The sequence below is a fragment of the Tauraco erythrolophus genome, chromosome 26 (assembly GCF_009769465.1).
Source record: "Tauraco erythrolophus isolate bTauEry1 chromosome 26, bTauEry1.pri, whole genome shotgun sequence".
In the NCBI taxonomy this organism is placed as follows: Eukaryota; Metazoa; Chordata; class Aves; order Musophagiformes; family Musophagidae; genus Tauraco; species Tauraco erythrolophus.
The window spans coordinates 2,734,920-2,759,489 of record NC_141490.1 but is presented as its reverse complement, the minus strand read 5'-3'; the positions used below and the strand labels follow the sequence as shown (position 1 = coordinate 2,759,489).

The window sequence follows — 24,570 nt, the reverse complement described above, 5'->3', positions numbered from 1 at the left end:
ACGCTTGTGTGGTTGAAGCTGAGCCCTCAGCAGCCAAGACTACCAGGGGACGGACGTGACATTTCTTGCTGTCTCTGCAGAGAGTTTTGCATTAACCAGCTGGCTATGACAAGCCTTCTGTTGATGCAACATGTGGTTTCGGCTTTCCAGAACCCAACCCCAGCTCCCTGTGCTGAAATACATGCCCTCGCTCCTGCTCTGAAGGCTGTCCTTGGAAAGGGATGCTGGCTCCTGCCTGCACAGCATCTTGCTCCTCTTTCTGACTGCAGCAGGAAGCCCCTCCATCTGCCTTTCCCCCAGCCCATTCTGCCCAGTCTGCTGCTCCGTGTGTGGTTTCAGGCTCGTGAAGCTTTGCTCAGGGCAAGTCAGCACTGCAGAAACCAAGACGCTGTTGTTGCGATGATGTCTCAGGAAAGGCAGGAATGAAGCCGCTCTCAGGCACAAGCAAAATGTTTATGCTGCAAGGATCAGGCCAGCAATTGCTCAAATTCAGTACTCTTGTCCAAAATCTGCAGCTGTTCCAGGAACCTCCTCTACTAGGGAGGGAAGCTCTTTTCTCCCTTCTTCCTTAGCAGCTGGGCTGAGCTGTGCTGCAGGGAAACCTGCTCCCTGCCCAGCTCCTCCTCGTTCAGGGCTTCCTGCCCTAATGCAGAAACATGGCTGCTGACAGCAGACAGTCCTGCAGGGAGATGAAGAGGGGGAAGGAAGCAGACTCTGCCTCATATCCCTTTGGAATTTGCTGCCTTTGAGCCCCTCCTTCCCCATTGCCCTGTCCTGGCTGCTCTTCTGGGAGGGCGTGCTGAGATTGCTAGTCTGTCTGCACCTCTCCTTAGCTGCCAGGGTAAAAAGGGATGGCCAGGAGGCTCCAGAGCAGCAATAAAGGCTTGCAGCTATGAGCAGGGCTGACAGACAGGCCTTGGGGGAGGAAAAAGCCGCACGAGGAGTCCGAGCATGGTGTGCGAGGGCAAGGCTGCCGGGGGGCATTAACCAGGCGCCTGCTGCCTGAATTCAGAGGCAGGTGAAGGACTGAGACAGCCACGTGGTGCTTAAAGCCTCGTGGACACCGGTGCTTAACAGGCAGTGTGTGAAAGCTGAGTTTGGCCAGGGGCTGTAACTGTGCCCAGGGAATGTTAGGAAGGTTGATTTAAGTCCTGGAACAAACTTCATCTGTGGCGAAGTGTAGGTGTTGAACTGCATGAAAGAGAAGAGAGCTTCTTTCTCTTCTCTTTTCTTTTCCTCTTTTGAGTTATTTATTTTTTTTAAATAGGTCAGGGTAAGTGTAGGAACAAGATTAGCATGAGTATTGGCACTATGCTGGCCACAGTAGTAGCAGAAGAAAAAGAAACAGTGTGAAGTCTGTGTCCCTGTGCTGCAGAGCACAGCTGGGTCAGCAAGCAGGTCTGGGAGCCAGCTGTGACCCTGAGCAGCATCGTGCAGCCGCGAATCACTCGTGGGGTGGGTGGGAGGGGAGAACACAAGGTGCCACTGCCTTCTGGCATGAGCTAGACTGGTTGGAGTCAGGCTGGGATGCTGAGGAGGTGGATACAAAGCTGGCGGGTTTAGCGTGGCGTCTGCAGGCACAGCCGTGGCAGCTTGGTGCCCACCGTTGGGTGGGCTTTGGGTCTTGCTCCCTGGCAGAAGTGCTCTGGGGCTATCAATATGCTCTGGTAAACTGGACCTGAAATGTCACCCAGTGAAATGGAAAGCGTCTGGACTTGAGGCACTGGGCCTGTGGGATCTGAGCACATCTGGAGAAACCAGGTGGGGTGGGGAGGGAAACACTGCTTCCAGCTTGCTGGGCTCCTGCATGAGGCTTGGTGAGCTTGGCACAGCACGCTGCGTTCCCCTTGCTAAGGCCGAGCTCCCATGCGCTGACCCCTGTGAGGATGCACCCTTTTCCCCTTTCCCTAGCTTTTCCCTTCCCTGTTCCTTACCCTCATCTTCCCACCCCCTCACCCCCAAAAAATGGCAATGAAAGCATGGAGGGAGGGCGCGTTTCTGCATGGTTTGACACTGTTCCCCCTTCCATCTGTCTTTTCCTACCCAGAATTTCCCTACACCCCGTCTCCAATTGATGATCGCAAATCCATGGTGCAGCCGAACATCCCCACACCGGTGATTGGGGGCATAGTGGGAGGAGTCTCGCTGGTCCTGGTGGTGGCCGTGGTGCTCTTTGTGGTTCTCCGGCGCCGGCGTCACACCTTCAAGGGTGACTACAGCACAAAGAAGCACGTGTACGGCAACGGCTACAGCAAGGCTGGCATCCCTCAGCATCACCCCCCCATGGCCCAAAACCTCCAGTACCCCGACGACTCGGACGACGAGAAGAAGCCGGGCCCGCTGGGCGGCAGCACCTATGAAGATGAGGATGAGGATGCAGGAGGTGAGCGCAAGCTGGGTGGCCCCAACAAATACGAGGAGGATGCTAAGCGGCCTTACTTCACGGTAGACGAGGGGGAGGCACACCCTGAACCTTACGATGAAAGGACACTCGGCTTCCAGTACGACCCCGAGCAGCTCGACATAGCGGAGAACATGGTCTCACAGAACGACGGATCTTTTATTTCCAAAAAGGAGTGGTACGTGTAGCTCGGCACCCCATTGCCACACACCCCCACACACACATACACACAAGTGATGCCCTCCCACTGCCCCTGCATCCCTGCCGAGCAGAGCCGAGCGGAGCCGAGCGTGCCACGACCGCTTGCACACGCACTGCACGCACGCTCACCCCCGCGCACGCACGCAGCCCCTGGCCAGCCCCAGGCGCTCGGCAGGAACTTTGGACACTTCCAGCACTGGCAGGAAGGGCGGACTGGGGTGAGCAGGGAGGGAGGGCAGCTTTGCTTACAGATAATTTTGGGGGCGTACGGGAGGTGGGAGGTTGGGTAATTATTTTCTCGGTTTTGGTTTTGCTTTTTAATTTCTCTTGACGACTTTCGTCCCCTTCTGTGGTGTTTGTATTGGTCGGTGGCTTAGGTGTTACTATTTGCTTTAACGACTGTTGCCCAGCCTGTATATTACACTCTTTTTGTGTCTTCATGTCTCAGAGTGCCCTTCGGCCCCACTTCCATCCCTGAGGTTCCTCCTCCCACTTCCGCACCCCTGAAACACTGGAATTTGTTTGTATGTTGTCTTCTTTGTTTTTTTTAACCTTGGGAGGGGGTCAAGTGGACTGTCCGTAGAAGGACAGAGGCCAGGAGAGCTTATGGCAATGGAAACATAGGTGCCATTATCAGGTGAACTGATTATTATTTTTTTTCCTAATCACTTTCTTTTCAGTGGGGTCTGGGTAGTGTTTCCATTGCCCACTGCACGCCTGGGGAGACCCACTTCCAGTTCTTAATGACTCAATAAAAGGAAAATGAGGAGAAAGAGGGGAGAAAAAGCCTAGAACAAACCCCAGGTGCATAGGCTGATAGCAGGGCAGGGAAACAGAGCTGCCATTTTCCTCCTACAATTTGTTATTTCCTGGCTTTTCATTTTCTGTCTTTGTTTGAGTGTTCTTTTAACAGAGAGAAAAGGAGTATTTATTGCTGACATTTTTTCCCCTGTGATGGCTCAGAGAAATGCTGGCTGTTTCTGTTCTTGTTGCTGTTGTTGTTGCTAGTACCAGTCACGGAGCGGTTAACTCTGGCACAACGGTTGTGCACGGCGTGTCGTACACACACCTTGCTGCCATTGCCTGGGGAAGGGGACCTACTGATACCACTTTGCTTCTCCCACGCACTCACTGCCTTTGGCTCTGGTCTGCAGACCCTGGCAGAGCAGATCTCCCAGGGTACCATCCAGTGTCTTTGAGGGCTTCAGTACAGGATCAGGCCCCTATGTTTTATTATACCACTAAGACTTAATTGCCATGTGTTTACACGTTTTTTTGGAGGGGAGTGTCAGAGCATAAGGGCACTTCTCTCTAACTCTCCTAGCAACAACCCCAGCCCTTAGATATATTGCTTAATCTGCATTGATTGCCACTTTTTCAGTATCACATCCCTCTTCTAAGCAAGGGCTTGGTAGACAGGGCAGGAGTGAGTGAGCCTGGGGTATTGATCTTGTCCTCCTTCCCTGAGCCACCGTGTTGTGATGGGGAGGCTTGAATTGCTGCTATCTCTGCTGTGTGGATAAACGGGATTCCAGACTTCAGGGTCCTCTGTCTGACACTGACCATATCCAAATCAGATTCACTGGGTTGGGGCTTATTTTACTTCTTGTGGGTTGTTTGTTTTGTTTGGGTTTTTTTTTGATTTGTTTGTTTGTTTTTTTTTTAATTTGATGTATAAATAAATCTTTGGTTTGAAAAGAAATCCCCAGTTTTCTGAGCTGTATTATCATGCACATCTAAAAATAGCAGTACTAATTCTCCTCCTGCCTTACCCGCTGGGTTTTGTTCTATAGCATCCAGCAGTTATCCTGCTACAAAAGGGAGGGTAGAGAGTCAGACCCACGCAAGTGAGTCAAGGTCAGATCTCTGATCCAGGCAGCCTCCAATGTTTTCCTTTAGCGTGTGGTGCTTGGTCCAGACAACATGAAGCTCACCCTGAGCCATCCACAGTTTTTAGCTTGCTCTTATTGCGTTAGTGGTGTAGGGGAGTGGGAAATCCAATTGTTATGCTGTAATCTTTCTGCTGTTCCTGCCAGCCCTCCACACTTCCTGGCTTCTGGCGGAACAGCCACATGCCACAGGAAGGCTGCTTTATGTCCACTCCAAGCAGGGCAGACAGAGATTCCCTCAGGATCTCTCAGGCTGAACCTTAAAAAGTACAGCTAAACTTTCCCGTGTCCGTCCACTGCCACCAGGAGTATCCTGCTGCCAGGCAACCCCCTGATAAAGGAAATTAAATCTCCAGCATCTCTCCATATTTCTTATTACTAGTAGGATCTGGTTATTAGGGGCAGTTGTAAACCTGCAGAGGGAATGACTTCCCTCTGGTGCCTTGGGATAACAGCATACACAGGTCTTTTAATTCCCCAAAGTGTAAACCCTGTAATCTGGACCAGGACAGAGCAGCTCTGCTGAGCACTGTACCTTAGTCACAGCTGACTTTAATGTAACATGGAGTATGCTGCACAGTTTGTGATTCAGAGATAGTTTACCAAACTCTGGGCAGTCCATGACCAAGCGCAGAGTGGAAATCGGTGGCACAGACCCTCTGCAGATTTCCCCCAGCACAGATACATATGGTGAGGATATGGATTTGGAAGAAAACAACCTTTTGTAAAATCTGCAGGGTCCAGCAGCGATTCTTTCACGTTCTGCATGAGTCACAGGCAGGGGCCACTGATCTGATCTGGCGGATCCACACTGCACTGACTCCACTGCACTGCCGGGCCCACCGTGAAGTTGTGTCTTAAAGACCAAAGGTACAAAGCCTTGCAAACCAAGGAGATGGGTGTGGGAGAGAATGGCACAGTGTGACTGTTCCTGAGTTAAGGTATGGCTTGCAGGAAGGATGAACAAGGAGTCCTAAGAAGTAGTATGCTTTGGTAGTTATAAGCCTTGCACTTACAGGTGTCATTTTTTGAGATGTAGCCTCCTTGGCTTATTCGTTGCCCATTCACACACTGTCCACGCAGTCAGCTGAATGAGGGCTCAAAAAAACAGTGGGACTCAGAGAAAGAAAAAGAGACAGTGGAGCAATATGGTATCTCCAAGCTAGAGCCTATGTACAGTTCCCTTTCTGCTACATCACACGTTTTGCTCCCTAATACTTCACCAGCACAAGTCTAGGAAAGAGCTCAGCCACTGAGCTCATCAGTGTAGTTCAGAACAGGGGTTAAATGATCACTTTTCATCCAGAACCTGGGCAAACCTGGCATGCAAGATCCTTAGACAGTATTGTGTGGCACAGCAGTGAGGTACCCTGCAAGTTCAATGTTCGGTAGTGCATTCTTCTCATCCTTGGGCCCTTTAGCACTACTCCATTGGTGCAATTATCCCCATAGCAATAGAGAAATGCCACCTCTGTGCAGTGATTTGCGTCTTGCTGTCCCTTGCAAGGTCAGCTAATTGACCAAGAGACTTTTGGGGTGGTAATTAGCCAAGTGATTAGCCATTAATCCATAGCAAGGTAGAAGAAAAAAGAAGTGTGGGGGAAAAAAATCAGATTGATGTTTCTTCTGAGAGCCATTTTGATCCAGTAATAGCATCGCTCCCTTCTCTGGGTTAAATTGCTCTGAAGGAGCCCTTGAAGGTAATTAGATCAGGTTTTCCACCAGCGTCAGGAAGAAAGTGGTACCTGTCTCTACCTGAATGCGAGGCTGACTTCAGCAGAGATGCCAAATTGAAGACCATGTGCGTCCTGCTTCCTGTGAGGTTCTCCAGGGGAGTGAAGGTGCTAAAGACCATGTGGTACACCAGGGGCCATCTGCCTGGTGGCCCTGAGGGCGTCCTGGTGCCTGGGCTTCGAGGGGAGGCAGTATCACTTGTCCCTTTGTGCCTCAGTTTCTTACAGTGATCCAGATTTTGGCAGACTGGAGTCAAGCTGCGATTTTAAGTGGAGATGCACTTTTCACAGCTGTGCACATGAGCTTGCAGGCTGGGCCACCTCTCCAAGGGTCCCTCAGGATGCCTCAAGTGAAAAATCCCCTGCTTCTCCACCTCCCTTTCATCAGAGGTGCTAAGGAGGTGTAAAACATCCCTGTGGGACTCGGCCAAGAGCAAGCAGAAGCTTCCAGTTGGGAGGTGGAAGCTGTTTGTTGTGGCATCCCTGCTTCACAGCCAGCAGTGGAGGATGGGGTGTGCACCCCCAGGCTACCACTCTGGTCAGGGTGGAGCTCGTCCCCATCCCCTCTCAGTTCCCAGCATCTGCTGTGGGCACAGCGTCGGCCGCCTCTCTGCCTAGGGACTAGGGAGCTGCCACTCACCAGGAATTGCCTGTTTTGTGCTGGACCTGCACTGGTGTGTCGCTTAGTTACACCCGAGTTGGCTTTCTGCTGGGGAAGTGCCATGGCACTGCTTGGGGACTGGGTGTGGGCAAAGTGCCTGAGAGGCACGGCCCATTACATTGCTGTACCTCCGTTTGAAGGGATCATTGTCCAGATCCCTCTGCTAGGTTCTTGTCTGTGAAGAGACATATCAGCATGGTGCTTTTCCCTCCCCAAGCCCTAATCCCAGATGGCCACTTGAGGCAAAACTTGTGGTACGTCAAGGTTAAGATGGGTGGATGGGAAAGCTGAACAGGCAGATGAGAGGGAGGGCAATCTGAGCCCTGTGGTACATCGCTCTCAGTCTCACCACCATCTCAGCAGAGAAAACGCGGGTGAATTTGGGCCAAGCCCCCAGCTCCTTCCCTGTGTGTATTCAGGGAGCCATACTGAAGCAGGCACATCTGTGTTACAACCCAAAACGAGCCTGTAGTTGATGTACAAAGACACCCCAGCTGTTTTCCTGCTGGGGCTTATCTCTAGGATTATTCATTGCAATTCACCCTAGTGATGTTATTTTCCCTTATTTAACTACTAGATTTTTTTCTTCCCTGTTGTTAAATCATTTTCATTCAGCCAGGGGAAAAAAAAAATTTAAAACTATGAACATTTCTAAGTAAGAAAAACCCAAACAAACTGAAAAGGTAGCACCAAATTGATTGCAAAGACATAAGGGACAAAGGGAGCCATTTTCTTGATGTTGAGTCAAAAAAGAAACACAACTGTTCAGCAGAAACCACTGAGGGTGAGAGAGAGAGAGATTCTAAAGATTGATCTTCAGGCAATTAGAGAAGGGAATGCAATTAGAATGGGGGGCTGCTGCTCTCCTTCGCTGTTTTTCTTTCCCATACACAAGTGCACGCTCACACACACACACATAGAGATTTTCCGAGTTTCAGGCACTGGTCCTTATGCTCCAAGAGTGGAAAGGAAAACCCCATTGCCCAGCTCAGTGTGTTGTGCCTGCCGCGGCACAAAGGTGGGAGGTTCTGTACTGTGGAAATAGGGGGTGTTCTAAGAGGAGAACCAGTGGAGCATGTTGTAGCCTTCTGCCAGCAGGTTAAAATTCAGTGTTAAGGTTCCCACGTTCACAGCCGCTCCTGCCGTAGCACCAAAGCTTTGGGGTCTGTTTGCTGTGCCGCAGGCAGTGGGCCCCAGTGCGGAGAGGAGACGCTGCCAGCATTGTGCGCGCTGATGCCGTTCTTTATTCCGCGGGGTTTACCGTAGCACTTTACCCTCCCCTAGCCTGCCGTTTCACCCCTCTCTTTCCCTCCCCTTCGTATTTGCTGCAATTTGCTGTCCATTTGAGTGATTCCTTGAGCGAGGCAGGGGAAGCCTTGGGCAGGGGAGGGTGCAAAGGCCTGGGGTCCAGCCGCTGCCTCACCGTCGCTCCTAGAGCTCGCCAGCTCTGCTGGGGATGTGGTCGGCAGCACGGCGTGGGGAGTGCCAAGGGCTGGGGCAGAGCACAGCCAGGGCTGGGGTGCCGGAGCGGGGGCTGCTGCCTTCTGCAACGGGGCGAAGAGAGGATTCATTCCACCAGCAACGGAAGGAAACCCAAGCCTTAGAGAGAGGGGCGAGTTTGTACTTCTGACCAGTGCGACTTTCCATATGCGGTTTACCTAGGCGTGAAAGTGACAAGCATAGGGAGTTGGATCCTCTGCTAGCATAAGCTGGTATTGGTGAAGATACTCTCGCTGAGGATCTGCTTTTTCTTTTCTTTTGCCTTTCTTTTTTTAAAAAAAACATGATTCCTTAACTCCAGTGATTTTGTCTCTCTTTTTCTTCTTCCTCTTGCTGTAATTATCATTGTGGAATAAAGACTACAGACAAACAACCCCAACTCCACTTGTTTTTTTTTTTGTAATCTGTGTTGTAAGTGCTTTTGTAAAAAATTAAAAATAAAAATAATAATAATAATGTAATGGACTTTTATTATTTTTGTTTGTTTGGGTTTTTTTTCCCATCCTTTGTAATTTGTTTGTTTGGGGTCCAGGGGGGAATTTTCATGGTTATAATTTGTGTGAGCAGGGTGTTGCATCACCCTTCCTTTTACTTGTATAAAAACCAATAGTGGCTCAGCTGTGGAAAAAAATGTACTTTTTTATAAATAAAGAATTTTAAAAAAAGAGACATTCTCCTTTTTTTTTTTGTGCATCTGTGACTGCGTCGTTCTGCAACCTGTGACTGGTAGCTGTAAGGGGAGTCACACTAGCAGAAATGGCATCTGCTTTCCAGCGCCCTAAGTCTGTTCCCATGATATGCAGCATTTTGTAATGGGAGTTGCTTGCAGATGAAGGCCAAAGGCTAAGGGTTAAGAGATCTCCGAAACAGCAAATGGCCTGGAGAAGGTGGATGGGGAATAACTGTTTTGCCACTGGCATAGGTGGTATTGTGTGAAATTCTTGGACAGCAGATTCAAGATAGACAAAAGGAGGTGGGAGGTTTCCCCTTATCAATGCAAACAGCGAAATTCCTTGTCAAAGGATGTTGCTGATGCCAGAAGTTAACTTGCGCTAAAAAAGTGGCTAGAAAAACCTAGGGAAGAAAAATCCATCAAAAGCTACTAAAAATTATGACACTGTCGCTAGCTTAGGAGGTCCTTGAGTTGCTGTTAGCTATAACAGGTGGGACAAACTATTGGAAAAATGTCAGTACATGCTTGCTGTCTTCTTACGTTTTCTGTAGGCATGTGTAATTAGCTGCGGCCAGGGCCGGGATACCGGGCTAGACTAACCTTTAGTTTGACACAGTAGGATGATCCTGTAGTGCAATGCTTAGCTACCATGATGATGGTGCATCAGAATAATCTAAATGCTATAGGAATGCTAAGGGTCCATTGGGAAGCAAGATCAGTGAAACTGCATCCCTGCATCTCCATTACGGATCTCCGCATTGGGAAGAACTGTCTTTCCCCTTTCCTACAGCTTCCTGACCATGAATATATGCTATAAAGAAAGCCTTGTTCTCAAAGATCAAGCCAGACAAATCTGCAAGTCCCAGACTTTTGCAGGGGAGTGAGAGACCAAGCAAGAGATCACAGAAGATGTGCATGCTATTCCTTGCACTGACATCAACAGGCACTTTGCCATGCCTCTGGCCTAGAGAGTGGGATACTTCCTGGGAAGGGATTTTTGCACCCAACTTCAGCATGTGGATGATCTGCTGGAGATTTGAACCTCAACACAGCACTCCCCATCACAGAGAGAGAGCGAGAGGGATCCTGACCCAAATCTGAACTTGAACTGGTCTCTATTGTGAAGAGATGAGCTGGATGGAGAGGGAAGTGTTCAGGATTAGGCTGGAAAGGAATGTTTTGGTGCAGACTGTTCCTTCCTTGTCAGCAGCAAAGCAGGCGCGGAGCATGCGACAGAGCAGCAAGAGGCTGTTTCATACCAGACTTGATGATAAATGTGTTATGTGCTGCTTGGCAGATAGGCTCCCTCCAAACCCCATGCCACTGACGGGTCAGTTCTCAGTCATCCTACTGAAAACGAGTGTACTGGGTGCTTCACTTCGAAAGGAGTTAAAGATAGACTTGGGGAGGCTTTATCCAGATGCAAGTTGGGGGAAAGTCAGGAGCACTCTTGTTACTAGGCTTTGATGTGGTCAGGGGAGTTGTGATCACTATGCAGGCTGTATCTATTTGTCCACATAGTTTATTCCTCTCATTTTCCCCTTTCTGCCAGCTCCTCTTGGTAATGACAGATTTTGGAAGTGTAGCTTTGCTTCATCTGCAGCCATGCAAGTCAGTAGCTGTAGGAGCGACCATGACAGCAATGCAGAGGGGCGGCACCCTGTAGAACTGGATCCCCTGCAGCTGGCTCAGCCACATCAGCCAAATTTGGGGGAAGGGAGAAAGAAAAGGAGCACTGGGGAGCTGAGATGGGGGTCTAAGATGGAAAGAAGGATAGGAGGGCCTATCTTTGCCCATGGTCCTGCTGGGATGAGCCCCTGGGAAATGTTGCACTGATTTCCCAGGCCGTGTCTTACAGTTAAGCGATGATGGATAAAACCCATTGCGTGGGGCCTCTTCTCAGCAGCTCAGGTTGCAGAGAGCTGAACACAGCGGGAACTGACTCCCATGCAGTGCCCCTAAGTATTGTGTTTCTCTGGAACAAAACAGAAACACGTTGAGGGTGGGAATGCCAGCAATGCACGGAAAAATGGCAGCATGGCTTGGATCTCTTCTCAAAGCCACATCTCTGCAGGCGAGCACTGCTGGCCCCAAAAGCAACTTCAGAGCCCTGACGATCTGCAGAGGTGCCAGCAGACAGGAGCTGGATAAGGGCAGGAGGAGATGAACAAGAGGCTCGTGTTTGCTCTTAGGCTGTATGCCCCACCACTGAGCATGGTCCAGCAGCAGAGAGTCAGTCTAGACCAGAGCAAACACCTTGAGATTTACCTCTCTGGAACTGGGAAATGTATGCAGAGTTCAGGGCTGAAATGTCCATGATGAAGATACAGAGTCAGGTTCCCAACTGGTACAAGCACATCCAACTTTTCTGACTACAATGGAGTTATGCTTATTTCCACCCAAACAAATGAACGTGGCCTGCATAGGATTTGTAGTGAGTGAGAGTGAGATATACTCCACTGTAATCAGGGAATTACCAGGCAACCTGCTCATATTCCTGGGCACAGGCGTCTGGGAAGGAGATGTCCCTCCCATGCTGGGATTAATGCCTTGCAAAACGCTCAAAACCAAAAGGATCTCCCAAGGATCCACATTCATGGCAGACTCAGAAATGGAAGTGCAAGAGCCAAAGGGCTCCAACAGATAGAGAAAGAGCAGTGTAACTGGGAAATGTCAAACCAGGGTCACTATGAAGGAGTAGGAGCTCAAGAAGCACTGAAGGCAGGTCAGGTCACAGAGCATCAGTCCAGAAATTTGTGACTCTCAATCCAAAATTCATTGTGAGGTAAGAGGCGAGCGTGCTCGAGTTCAGGTTGGAGCACTCAAGGACACACATACCACTAAATCTCTTAGTACTGGAAAAACTGGCCTGAGGGAAACTTGCCAGTTTAGAACAGTGCTGGGTGAATTACTTCTAGTAACAAATATGTTTGATTAATTTTTTTTCATGCTTTCAGACTATTTGCAAACTTGAGTTTGATTTGTATGAACATATTTGTTAGAGGAAATTGCTTTATGCAAATGTATTCCAGCTGGGGGACCTGTGACACCAAGAAGTGCTGTTGAGCCTCAAATGCCCTCAGTGGTGCCTGGCGGAAGGCGAGGGAGGCTGGTTCACTCCTCCTCCAAACATTTCACAGCCTTCCCAGACATGTTTAGATGTAGGCTCTCTCTTACACAGTATTTGCAGAACAAGGTTCAGCCTGTTAACAAAAAAAATGGATGTGTGTTGCACTCCTAAAATTTTAAATTTTACATACTAGCTAGCAGAAAGCAGAGTCAGGCATAGCTGTGCAGGCAAAGCAGGGGCACAGCAAGATAAATGTGTACATGATTAAAATATAGGTTAAAAATTTTGCATCACCTGCCAGGGACTGAGTCATTGAAAGGTAGTAATTTATGGGTACCAGCCATCAGAATTGCACCCTTAACTTCAGCAGTTGAGGTGAATGTTGTGGCCTCATCTGACTAAGCCCAGCGCAAGGTGAATCAGGGACACTGTCTCCTCCCTAGATTTCACAACTGCTGAACCAAACCCAGATCCTTGCAGGAAACAGGCAGATGTTTTTGTTTGAACTGTGTGGAATTCGGGGAAGAAATGGTTTGCATGCAAAGAGGCACTAAACGTTCTTTCTGCCCCTTTGCAGAAAACATGGTTGTTTGCTGGTGAGCTCAGGAGGAGCAGTTCGGTGCTGGCCAAACCCCAGGAGATGACTATGGATCAAATCTTAAGAGATCCAAGGGAGCATCCTTGGAGAAGCTGTGAGGGGAAGGGGTTTCTCTTTTTTCATTAGTGCCTGGTTGTCAAGATTTTCTCTAGCCTAATTAGCTCGCACCTAAGATCCTGACATATCTGGGGCTTTGCAAAGCCAATGCTTTCCTCTGTCCATCTGCCTGTGAACCACTGCTAGCCCCATGGAGAGAGGGTACCTGAACGTTTCCATTTCTTCCTTATCTCTCTGTTCCTCTCAAACTCCTGCCAGCCTGTTTATCTCACGGTTTTGAAAAGAAAATTGCCAACTTCACACCTGTCAGGTTTAACTGATTGCCTGTCGCTTGGAGGGAGGGAGTCCATCCATATGGCCCTGGCTGTACAGGTTCTGCTCGCCAGGGGAAATGTCTCCATCCTTCGAGGAACAAAACGCTTCATTTCCCATCTCCCAGCTTCATCTCGTTGTCCTGCTGTAGCTCCCAGCCCTTTCAATTACCGCTTTACAACAATACTGAACAGTAGCTTTCTGCTGGCACACAGTTTTGTCCACCCAAGGAGCTGATCCCATCATGAAACACTCATCCCCTGAGGTCCATAATTTCCCTGCTGTGCAAAAGAGTGCCCTTCCCTGGGAGAGTGATACAGAGAAGTGAAATGACTTCAGCAAGGTTGTGCAGGAAAACAGGGAGAAGGCCCTGGGGTGGACTCGGGAGATTTAAATCCTTATCTTGCTCATGGGAGCACACTTCTGCCTATGAGATATATACAAACACATGCTCGCTTTTGCCATCCCCAGCAGGTGCCTTTCCATGGGTCTAGTACATACCCCTTCCTCTACTCACCTTGAATCTGCAGAATTTGGAGAAGACTCAATCCTTGCTGTTGCCTTCCTAGTAGCTTAGCTAGGGAAGAGGTAGGAGAAGGAGCAAGAAGTAGGAGGGGCATCCAGTCCAGCTGCTGCCAGCTGTGTGAGGTTCATGGTTCTTGATATGAATGCTGCAGCTGTCTGGAATTATGAATGGATACCGGCGTGAGAATGCCAAGTCTAAATGGCTCGAGTAAACACTGCAGAGCAGTCCAGAAATAGTGGCATGGGGGCTTTGTAATAGGAAGGAATCATAATTAAATAGAAATTAGTTACTTAAATGGTCACTTCCTGGGTTTTCGTTGATGTCTGATTAACTTAACTTTTAATTTGCATAAGCAATAAATGTTTAATTATGCTATTAATATATTTGAGTTGAGGAGCTTATGGGGTTTTATAATTGCCATTTAACTAGATAGTTCCAGCATATTAACTGATGTTTTATAGCTCCACGCGAGGTTTCCCAATTATAACTGACCTAAAATTTGCTTGGAGGACCTGCCTTGAAAGTGTTACCTGAGCAACAGAATACGGGGAGCTGAAGAGGAGGATGTGTGGAGCCCATCCTTGCACAGAGGAATGCACACAGGAGGCTCTGCACTCTCCGCAGGGGCTTTGAGACCCCTCTCCCCTCCCTAGGATGCTCTTTCCTTAAGGCCCGCAACCTCCCCTGTGTCAGAGAGAGGGTCACCTCCCCTCTCTCAGCATTCAGCTGACTGCTGAGCCAAAACGGCTGACACATGGCAGGAGATTAGGGTGGGGAGAAAGAGATTTAGCAGTGGGTAAAGCTTGTCTGTGGGTTACAGCATGACCTTGTGACTGATCAGCTCTGGCAGCCTCTGGGTCCCTGTGTTCAACTCCCAGCCCTTGCTCGTTCCCCTGTTCCTCTGCTGCGGGTTGGCACCAGTTTCTTTCTTGCCAGGGAGGTGTTAAGGAACATCCTTTAAGATCTAGTTTCAATAGACTTACTGAAAATCTATACTTAGGCATCTTCTGCGTTCTTCTCTTCTGGGTTTTATTCCTTTTAAAAATACGAATGCTTCGGCAGAGATACAGAGTATTGCAATGGCTAAATTACAATGTCATGAGTCTGTTAATGGGCTTGTTTACAAATCCACCGACCTCTGTCTCGTCCAGGGATTGCTAAGGCCCTGAAGTGGTCATTGTGTCTATGTGCCCTACGAAAGCACTGAGTAGCAGCAGGCCCACCACCCCTCCTTGCAGACTGTAGAAATGTGCCCACTGACAGTGATTCCCTCTTGACAACTCCTTCTGAGTTCTGTCAGTTAGCCATTCTTAATCTATTTTCTATTCCATCTTTACACTTACTTTGAGGAGATGACTGGTTTAGTAGGCAAAAAATGACATTGTGTTTGACTGACAAGACCCATTTCCCACGAACCATGTAGACTGGCATCGATTATATTCCTGCCTTTTAATTCTTTATTAACTGGAACCTGTGTTAGCTTTTTCTTTGGTGCCAGCAAAATACCCTATAGCATTCAAGTCATTCTCCATGTCTTCTTTCAGTCTGCTAGAATTTAACGTTCTAGAAATTAACTATTTCAAGAGGAGAGGAGAGGAGAGGAGAGGAGAGGAGAGGAGAGGAGAGGAGAGGAGAGGAGAGGAGAGGAGAGGAGAGGAGAGGAGAGGAGAGGAGAGGAGAGGAGAGGAGAGGAGAGGAGAGGAGAGGAGAGGAGAGGAGAGGAGAGGAGAGGAGAGGAGAGGAGAGGAGAGGAGAGGAGAGGAGAAGAGAGGAGAGGAGAGGAGAGGAGAGGAGAGGAGAGGAGAGGAGAGGAGAGGAGAGGAGAGGAGAGGAGAGGAGAGGGGTGTGTGAAGACGCACAGCAGCCTCGAGCCCTCCCTGCTGCTGCAGCTGTCTGCCAAGCACGCAATGCCCCGAAGAGATCAGCATGCAGGTTACCAGGGCAGGTAAGAGAACTGTAGCCCTGTCCACCTTTCCGTTTGCACAACTGTTCATGCACTTTGGGCCAGACGACAAGGAAGCAGAGCAGTTGCTTCTTGCCCTGCTACACATAGCCTCTGTCTGCACCTAGCTCCCAGCAGCTCTCTGCGTAGATGCAAACAGGAGCTGATCTGATCCTTTGGAGACATCCAAGATACAGCTGCCACATGCTGTAAGCACCCTGGAGGCAACAGGAGACAAATATGGCCCAGAGCACATGGCCAAGTAGAGAGAGATGTTCCCAGGAGTGCTGCTGAAGATTGTTGAGCAAATTAACTCTATTAACGCAAATGATAAGAGTCTGAGCTGCAATCCCTGTACCTTCTATCTGACAGAATTCATCTGATGGCTGCTTGTAATAGCATGACCTTAATGGACTCATCAAGGGAACAAGGCTGTATCTCTGGCTAAACATGGATTTGGGACCTCGCTGTGCTCTGGGCAGCTAGAGCAGGCTGCTAACATCAAGAAAGACACACTCTGGTGTAATGGGGCTCAGGATCTGGCCCTTTCATCCCTCCAGGAGAGGCAATTTCAAGTGTCATCACCTCCTTGAAACTGTACAGCAGAAGAAATAAATTGCCAAAGGGATTTGATTGTTCATTACTCTGCTGAGTTGCAAGGAAATGAAGCAGAACTAAAATTAAGGGCTGGGAGACAGAGGAAACATCAGATAACATTTTCCATCTTGTAGAGGGCCCATCTTCTCCCCCAAAACAGGCTGGGGCACTCTCTGTACTGCTGCACTGAACTGCAAAGCTCCTAGTTCTGGGAAGATAGGGGGGGTCTGTGGAGTTGGCCAAGCAGAGTGAGAGAGGGTAGGGTGAGGTTCGTGCTGGATTTGGGTAGCTGGGTTAGAGACAACAGAAACAAGGTCTTGTCTTGCCCCTTTGCTAGAGTCACTGAGTGGCACAGAGAGATAGGGCCATCCCAGAAACTGGAGTTAATGCAGATATTCCTTGGATGAGCAGAAGACATGGGGATGTTACCTGCATGTGCATGTACAGAGGGGCTCAGTTTCTATCGAAAATAGAAATAGCAAGCAAATAACTGCTTGCTGTTGCACCCTCTGAACAACTGGCTCTTTCTGCTGCACAGTAGAGACTTTGCTAAGCTCTGCCCTTGCACATGGAGAAAAGACTCCCTTCCTACATTGTCAACCACGTTTCCAAGTGCTGTTTACAACTGCTACACTTTGGTCCAGGAGTGGAAGAAAGACCAGCCCAGTAAAAGGTATCTGCAGGGGAGCTCCCACTACAACAGCTACTTTGCAGAACTCTGTTCTCATCTATGCTGGATGCCATGGGGTTAACACACTGCTCCCGTTGCTATTATCCAAACTCCATCCCCATTAGTGGCCACTGGGAAGCATTGCAAGGGAAGGTCATCAGGGGTTAAAGCTGCATTCCAGGCGTTCTTACGCAGCCAGCAGCTACTTAATCAGATGCTACTTAACCAAGAATGACTCTGCTGCTTCCCAGGCAGAAGAGGGAAGGGAGAAGGCTGGTCATTACTGGAAAGAGCCAAGATGCCTCCACCCTTGGTGAATGGCAAAGCAATTGTCTTTGCTGGAATGTGTGTGAAATCTCCACTAATATCAAGCACATCCGTTTGTCGGCTTGCAGTTGGGCATGCTCTTCAAAGCAGGCACCCCAGGGAGGGCTGGATCTATGCACCACACTGCCAGGCTCTCCCTAAATCTCATCAGAGTCAGGCAAGTGGTTTGCAAAGCCTTTAAGTGCCAGTTGGGCTAGTGAAAATTGCAGAGGAAAGCAAAGCAGGCAAGGATCTTAAAGAGATGTTGTGGTTAGTACCTAGACAGTGGGATACTCGTGCTCTGAACGCACCCAGGATACAGGGGATACCCAGTCTTCTGGTCTTCAGCAGAGCGGAATTAGAGAGGGGATATATCAGGTTGCACCTAGAGAAGCTTGGCAGTCCTGAGGGATTCCCACTTGTGGGAGGCAGAGGAAGGACAATGCAGAGAGCGGTCAGGAGCATTTGTTTATTTGTTTAACCACTCTCAGCAACACTGGCTTTTAGCTGCACTCAAAAAATACACTATAACCGAGACTATCCCAGCACCCATTTGCTCGGACCAGACCTGGGGAGGTGCAGCAGCAAGCGGAGCTCCTCCTGCCTCGCCGGAGCCCACGGACCCAGCATGTGCAGCGGGGAAATTCCCAGGGAACAAGGCTGAAGCCCTGCGCAGTGGCAGTGTCAGGCTTGCGGCCACGGCTTGGCACTTGCCTGGGTGGCGGCTGTGTAAACGAGAGTTACATCAACAAACACCCTGGTGGGAGAGGCTGTGATGGCTTTTAAAATTCCTTCTGACTTGTATCAGGGCATAGAGGCAAAACAGCAGCTCTGCCTTCATTTTGGTGTTTAACCTTTGCTTGGCTGGCTGCATCTCCAGGTCCTGAGGAGACACGAAACCAGAAGCATCTTCTTTTGCTAGCAAGAGAGGTCCTTTGCTCTTTCCATAGCTGGAGGAGTCTCTGGGAGGCAGGGATGGGGAGGGCTGCTGGATCTGCTTTGCTATGCTATGCTTTTGTCACCAACTGAAGCCCAGACACTCCTCTCAGAAAACCCTGCCAGCCACCTTTGCTAACCAAATTGCTCCTCTTCCCCACGCTGAGGTCTAACTGTCCTTCTTTCTCCTGCAATATGTCACTGGATGAACAGCACTTGGTAACAGAGCTGGTTCTGGATACTGCAGGGGTTAAGTGGTGCTGCAAACCACAAATTGACCATGGAACATTGATTTGTGCTCCAACAGGGACAGAGTCTCCTCGATGCAAAGTGCTTTCACAAGTGTTTCTTGCAGCCTGGCCGCCTCTGCCCACAGTTAGGCAAGGATCTGAGCTAGAGCAAGGTCTGAGTGGCGCTTAGGTGGGAGATGTCGTGTTCCCCTTCTCCTCCCCACTTCAGGCCAGGACAAAAGGAAGGGGCATGAAGATTTTGGACCCAGCTCTGATAGGTGAAGGAAATGCTGCTGCTGAGAGGGCAGGATGGCACTTCAGCCTCACAAACGAGTGGCTAGCTCAGCTTTCCAAGCAGTGTCTTTCCCTTCTTAATCCCTTTTATCCTCTGGATGCTTAGCTGTCCCTGCAAGGGATTCACTTAATATGCACAGTGAAGGGAACTGCCCCCAGAGAAACCTGCCCCACCTCTCCTCCCACAGACCCAGCAAGATCCTTTTAAAATCTCCAGTGACTCCTCAGCCCTGCTGTTTATCCTACCCTTTGGCCCATCAGCTCTGGCAGCTCACATCTCTGGCTCTCCTGGGAACAGCATTTCATTAACCCTTTGCAAACACAAGGTGTCATGAGGCTCCGAACCAGCTTGTGCCTGGGGGTGTGTATGCTATTGGAGCATGTCTCAAATTAGCCAATCCTGCTCTTGTCTTTAAAACCAAACTGGAGATGTATTTGTTCTGCCAAGCTTTTTAACTCAGTTTAATTTAGCTCTGTGAACTTGCCGTGTCTCAGGCTCCCTGGAATGTGTCAGCTGGGGTGTATTATAAATATGCATCATCTGATCTCATTGTCTTGCTCAAAGGTTCAGCAGGCAGAAAGAGTCCAGCAAGTGCTAACTCCTTCCGCTGGATCAGGGTGGCAATCCAGGTCACAGACAGGCTTACTTTGAGCTGGCACTGTACTAGGACAGGCTGCTTTAGACACGAAGACTGTATATGCCTGTTAATAGGGATGCAATTGAGCACCAAGATAACATTAACTCTAGCAAAGCTGGCAGACAGAAGAACTTCAAAGCCGCTGGCATGAAGAAAGGAGAAGAATCACGATTCCTTCCCTTTGGTTAGCAAGGCAGCACATTGCTGCATGCTTCGGCTATCCAGCCATGAAATAGATGAGGATTTGTTTTGTGTGGGGAGGTGATAAATGGAAAGGGAACACTACTTTGCAATTGGTTACAGATGCAGGCAGATCTTTCAGCAAATGGCTTATCAGAGGTGTTGTATGTTGTTATGCTGGTTTTCTGCAAAGCGCTGAGGGATCAAGTTCACAAAGACAGAAGAAGAGTGTGCAGCTCTCTTAGAGCTGTTGTGAACTGGGCCCAGAGACTGACTCAGCTTCCAGGTTTACTTGGGGGATGCAGGCTAGTGCATCAGCAATTGGGGCTCAGGCTCTCCCTGGGGCAGCTGAATCCATGGCAGACAGTCAGGAGAGAAAGAAGAGAGTACTGGCGTGAGACCCAGCCCTCTCATCCAAATGAAGCCTTGCTGTCCCACCCCACAGCTGTTTGTACAATTCATGCAGGACCCCATTTCACAGATGTGCTCCTCCTCACCCGCTCAGACTGGATGTCACTGTGCATATACTGCAGTAAGTGCAGAATTAGCTGGTGGATCACAACTTTACATAAAATGTCAATCCCAGACAGGCACATACCCTTGGTGGGGATAAAACATGTCCTGCTCTCAGGTCTTGATCCCAAGAACAGCCAGGCTGTTTCGTGATGCAAACATCCCAGCCACACAAGTAGCTTTAACGACTTTACTTCCAAAAGCGTGACAGACACTGTCTCTTCTTTCCTCTCCTTCTGCAAAGTCCTCCGCATCACTCCCCCCATACCAAGAGCAAGTGAGTCATTCCCTCTGCTCTGGCATACCCTTCTCTGGAAGCTTTCCAGTTTATTCGTCTTTGCCTCACTTCAAGTTCCCTTTGGGAACATCTCTCTTGCTCCCCTGCAAGCTGCTTCTCCAAAGCCTTCATTGTTCCTCTAGTATTATTTACTATTTTTCTCTGCAGCTGCACTATTTCACCGCGTGGGCACGGCACGTGTGGACAGTTCCATCCGTTTGTCTCTAGACTTGGAAAGGCTACCATGGCTGTTTGCAGTAAATCTGAGCCACGGCTCTGTCTATACAGACAGAGTCGTCAGCCCTGTGGATATTTGGACAAGAGTTTTTCCACAGCTGGTGCTAGGAAACTATGCGTCAGTTGTGCACTGTGATTGTGCCTGATGCATCTCTCCAGGATGGATGTTCTTGTCCAGTCTACATTCTTCACTTGTTTGGGAGATGCGAACAACTGACAGCATTTGACAACTGCTGGATATGATTTAACTGAGCACTAGGACTGGTGAATCACAGTATCAGCACCTCACAAAATGTTTTAATTGATCTAGTTGGTAGAAAGATCTTAATCTGTTACCGGTTACTTTTGGAAGCCTAGACACACATACCACCAGGTGACTGGGAAGGATACTTTAAGGATAGACAACCACTTTTCTTTCTTTCCTGTGTCTGCTTCCATCTCCAGAAGAACAAAGTAACGAATGAAACCGCTCTGAAAGTGACTGGGGGTGGGGTGCCCTTCTTTTCTCCTTAATCGTAATACTGTGAATTAATTCAGTTTCCAGCAGGAACGAGGAGTTCCCAGCAGCCCTTAGACATTCAGATAAGGCTGAGTTGTTAGTTCAGCCCCTTTGGGTTGTTCGGTACCTGCCTCACTGCCAATTGCTTCACACAAACTTTTTGGAGAGTTTTAAATTATTGGAGCGTGACACAGAGCAAGGGGTTTTGCATTCTTAATTGGCAAAGTCTTTTCCCACTCTGGTCTGGAGGCCCCTGAGCTGTCCTGCCAATTCATTCTGATCCTGATTCACAAGCCTTGCAAACATCTTCCCAGGGCTGCCCAAAAGCCCTGTCAATGTAACTGAACCTTCACCTGCTAGCTCTCACCATCTTCTCCTGAGGCTTTCCCAATGCCCTTCTGTCTGACTTACAACATCCCTTCTCGCAGCCACCTGGCCCTCCAGAAAAGCCCTGTCGGTGCTACTGACTTTACCTGTTAAGGAGGAAATGCACACAGAGGAGGGAAGGAAATAGGCTGGGTCGCAGGTGAGCCCTCCTAACTGTACTAGCCACAGCTCTTCCCCAGTTTGGGTGGATCGAGGAAATAAACAGCTGGGGATGAAGATGAAAGACAGTTTAAAAAAGGGAAAAAAAAAAAAAAGGGAAAAAGGGAAAAGAAAGAGGAAAGAGCCGGCAGAAAGGAAGGTCTCTCTACCTCCTTCCATTTTCTTCTGCGCTCCTTTGCACTTTCTTGCTCTATCGGGACCTTCATCTCTCATTTATCTTCTCCTGGTGTTTCTTTGTCTTGTCAGCAATTATCCCTGTTGCCTTTCACAGCTTTCTAGCTGGACTCCTGCAAAGATGTGACCAACAGTTTTGCAGAATGGCTCAGCTTGTCCTCAGGAAAAAGACCTGCAGACGTAGGGGCAGGGCTTGTTGGCATAGGGTTTTGTCATTGTTCGGTACTTGCCATTCTCTGGGAGAACTGCATTGCCACACAGCCCTGTCTTAAGCAGCTGGGATGGATACCAGCACTGGGATGTTCATACCATAGTCTTGAGAGCTTGGCAAGAAGGAAGTACTCTGATAGACATCCCAAACCAGCTGCATTTCTCCTTTTGCTCCTCTGTTCTTTCCCTCTCCTTATCCCCTTACTGCTTATACCCAGTGGTCTGTATTCACCTCTCTCTCTTCTACCAACTGATGGCTGCATCCCCCCCTCTGTAAATTTTCCTGGCCCTTTTCTGCTATTACCCAGCCCTGTTCATGTTCCTAGAGATTCACTTTAGCTTTGTTCATTTATTTCCCTTTGCCTCTTTCTCCTTCCACCCCCTTCCTCCACACACACATACACACCTACTGATTTACAGCTGTAGCAGAAGGCTGATGTTCTCTGCTCGCTACCAGCCATCGAGAGAGCCATTAGGGGCCAATTCATCACAGAAACGCCCCAGCCAAAGTGACTGGAAGATTCTTTACGGTTGCCGTCCCTGCCACAATTTCAAATGCTGTCCGGGGGTTTGGATTGCAACACATCAGCTGTCTCCCTGAGCATGGCTGTAAGTAAGCTGTCTCGAGGCAGAAATATTATTTACAAGATAATGTGGCTTATGGAGAAGAGAAGAGAAAGAAAAGTGGCTGCCACTGCTGAGGATGGTGGGGAGCAGAGCCTCACGTTCTAATGACTACAGCATCCTGCTACTCAAAGACACAGCTCTGAGCTCTTAGTTAAGGAACAGGGGAAGACAGGATGTGGGATGCTGAAAGATAGAGGCTCTGGGGCGTCCTTGTGAGGCAAGAGAAAACCAGGTTTGCATGGAAGTCTTCAAGAAAGGGACAGGGGATCAGTGTCAAGACCATTCTCAGGGCAAATTCTTCATTGGTAGCAGTGTCTTGGCATGGTGCTGGGAGTTGAAGAGTTTTGTACTGATACAGTAAACATGCCAGTTCTCTGCTGTGCAATTTGTTGGTATTGACCAGAGAGGGTATTTCCCTGGAAAATGTTTATACATCTCAGTTCACTCCTGGATGACAGCAGCAAATCTGAAAGGTGAAGAAGGCTGGCTGTGAGGTGAGACCTGGGAATAGGCTCCTGGCAATGATTCAGCACAGTCAGTTCTTCAATGGCACTTGATACATGAGATTTCAGGGAGCCCAGCCTTTGAGCTAAGCAAGTGCTGAATCCGTGGATGTGAGGTGGGAGTAAGTTGCAGATTTTCACCCTGAAAAATCCTGTATAAGTTGTCCTATGTGGTTTGGGAATGTGTGCATATACATTTTATAACCATGCACACATGTAAAGGGGGTATAATTAATTTTGAGGCCTTGGGGATAGGTAGTTTAGTGGAGATACTGGCTACCACTATGATATCCAAAGCCATAAATGTTGCAGAACAAGGTCCATATAGTTCAGTATCTAGTCTCTAAGAGCTGCCCGTAGCCAGTGCATTAAGAAAAGTACAAATATTAGGTGTGACAGACAAGTTCTACAAAACACCTTATTCCCTCATCCCTGTCTTGCTCCCCTCCCCTGAATTTCTTTTCCTTCTCCTCCTCCTTCTTCCTCCATTTCAATTATCTCCTTCTTTCATCACTGCAAGAGCTGTAAGTACAAAGTACCAATTAGCTAGTTTTCAAGTTTAATTAGGTTGGAAGGTAGAGCAAATTAAATCCTTTTATCGTACGTTTCAAAGTGCTTTCCCATCAGGCCCATGGGATAGGTTTCCTTTGAATGAGGTCCACATTAGTCACTGAGGAGCTGGCCCAAGTCACAGAGCTCTCCAGCCGTGGCGCAAAATGGAGATGAAATGCAAGATACAGTGTATCTCCCCCTCATCCCTAAATCCTATACTCAGGACATCTTTTCTGTAAAGTTTAGGGGTGCACACACCTCTGCTTCACCTCAACAAATTGAGCATTGGTCCTCAGCTTTTCTAAGGTCTACGTTAATAGCAAAGCTCTCCTTCATTTGAACAGGAATTCAGTGAAGCCACTGTGACAAAGCCCTGCAGAAGGCTTGCAAGACAGCTAAATAATATCAACTAGAAGGTCCACGTGAGTCCCTCTGCACCACGTGGGGTAGCTGCTTGAAAGCACCTTTATTCCCTAACCCTTCTTTCTTCGAGGAGAGAACAAAGGCAGAAAAACAGATCCAGGAATAACCACCTGATGTAAGGGGAAATCGCAGAAGAGAGTAAGGAAGACACAGTGGGCTGCGACTGTAGCCACAGATTTCTGTTCCTCTTGAGCTCTGGCTACTACATTTCAGTGTGACCTGTCTTGCCCATGGCGCTGCCTGCGCCCAGCTACCTGAGACAGTTTCAGAGCGCTTCGGCATCTTTGCTCCTGGTGTCCCTAGTTCTCCTGGTCTTTGGGCCTTACCAGTTGTGTTGTCTGATGCTCTGACCCTCTCCCCTGTGCTTCCCTGTTTGTTGCAGATAAGCCACTACCTCAGGGTGCCCCAGGAGGCATTATCGGGATTGTGGGAGGAGTCATCGCAGCAGCTCTCATCATCGGCGTGGCTGTCACCGTAATTATTGTCTACAGGCGGCAGCAAAAGAACCGCACTGAAACGGACAATGACCTGTAAGTAGCCCCATGCCTGCAGAAGTATGGCACACTGATGGTACAGGTGCTTTCGGATGAGAGAG

At 48.9% G+C, this 24,570-nt stretch overlaps 1 protein-coding gene across 2 annotated transcripts in view; it reads left to right on the top strand.

Moving 5' to 3' along the window:
- NECTIN1 (nectin cell adhesion molecule 1) overlaps positions 1-24,570 on the top strand; it is a 101,105-nt gene that overhangs the window by 60,833 nt on the left and 15,702 nt on the right. For both annotated transcript variants that reach the window (XM_086627013.1, XM_086627011.1), the window contains exon 6: positions 24,358-24,505. In XM_086627013.1, coding sequence (XP_086483139.1) covers positions 24,358-24,505 — 148 coding nt within the window. The remainder of the gene's footprint in view (positions 1-24,357; positions 24,506-24,570) is intronic.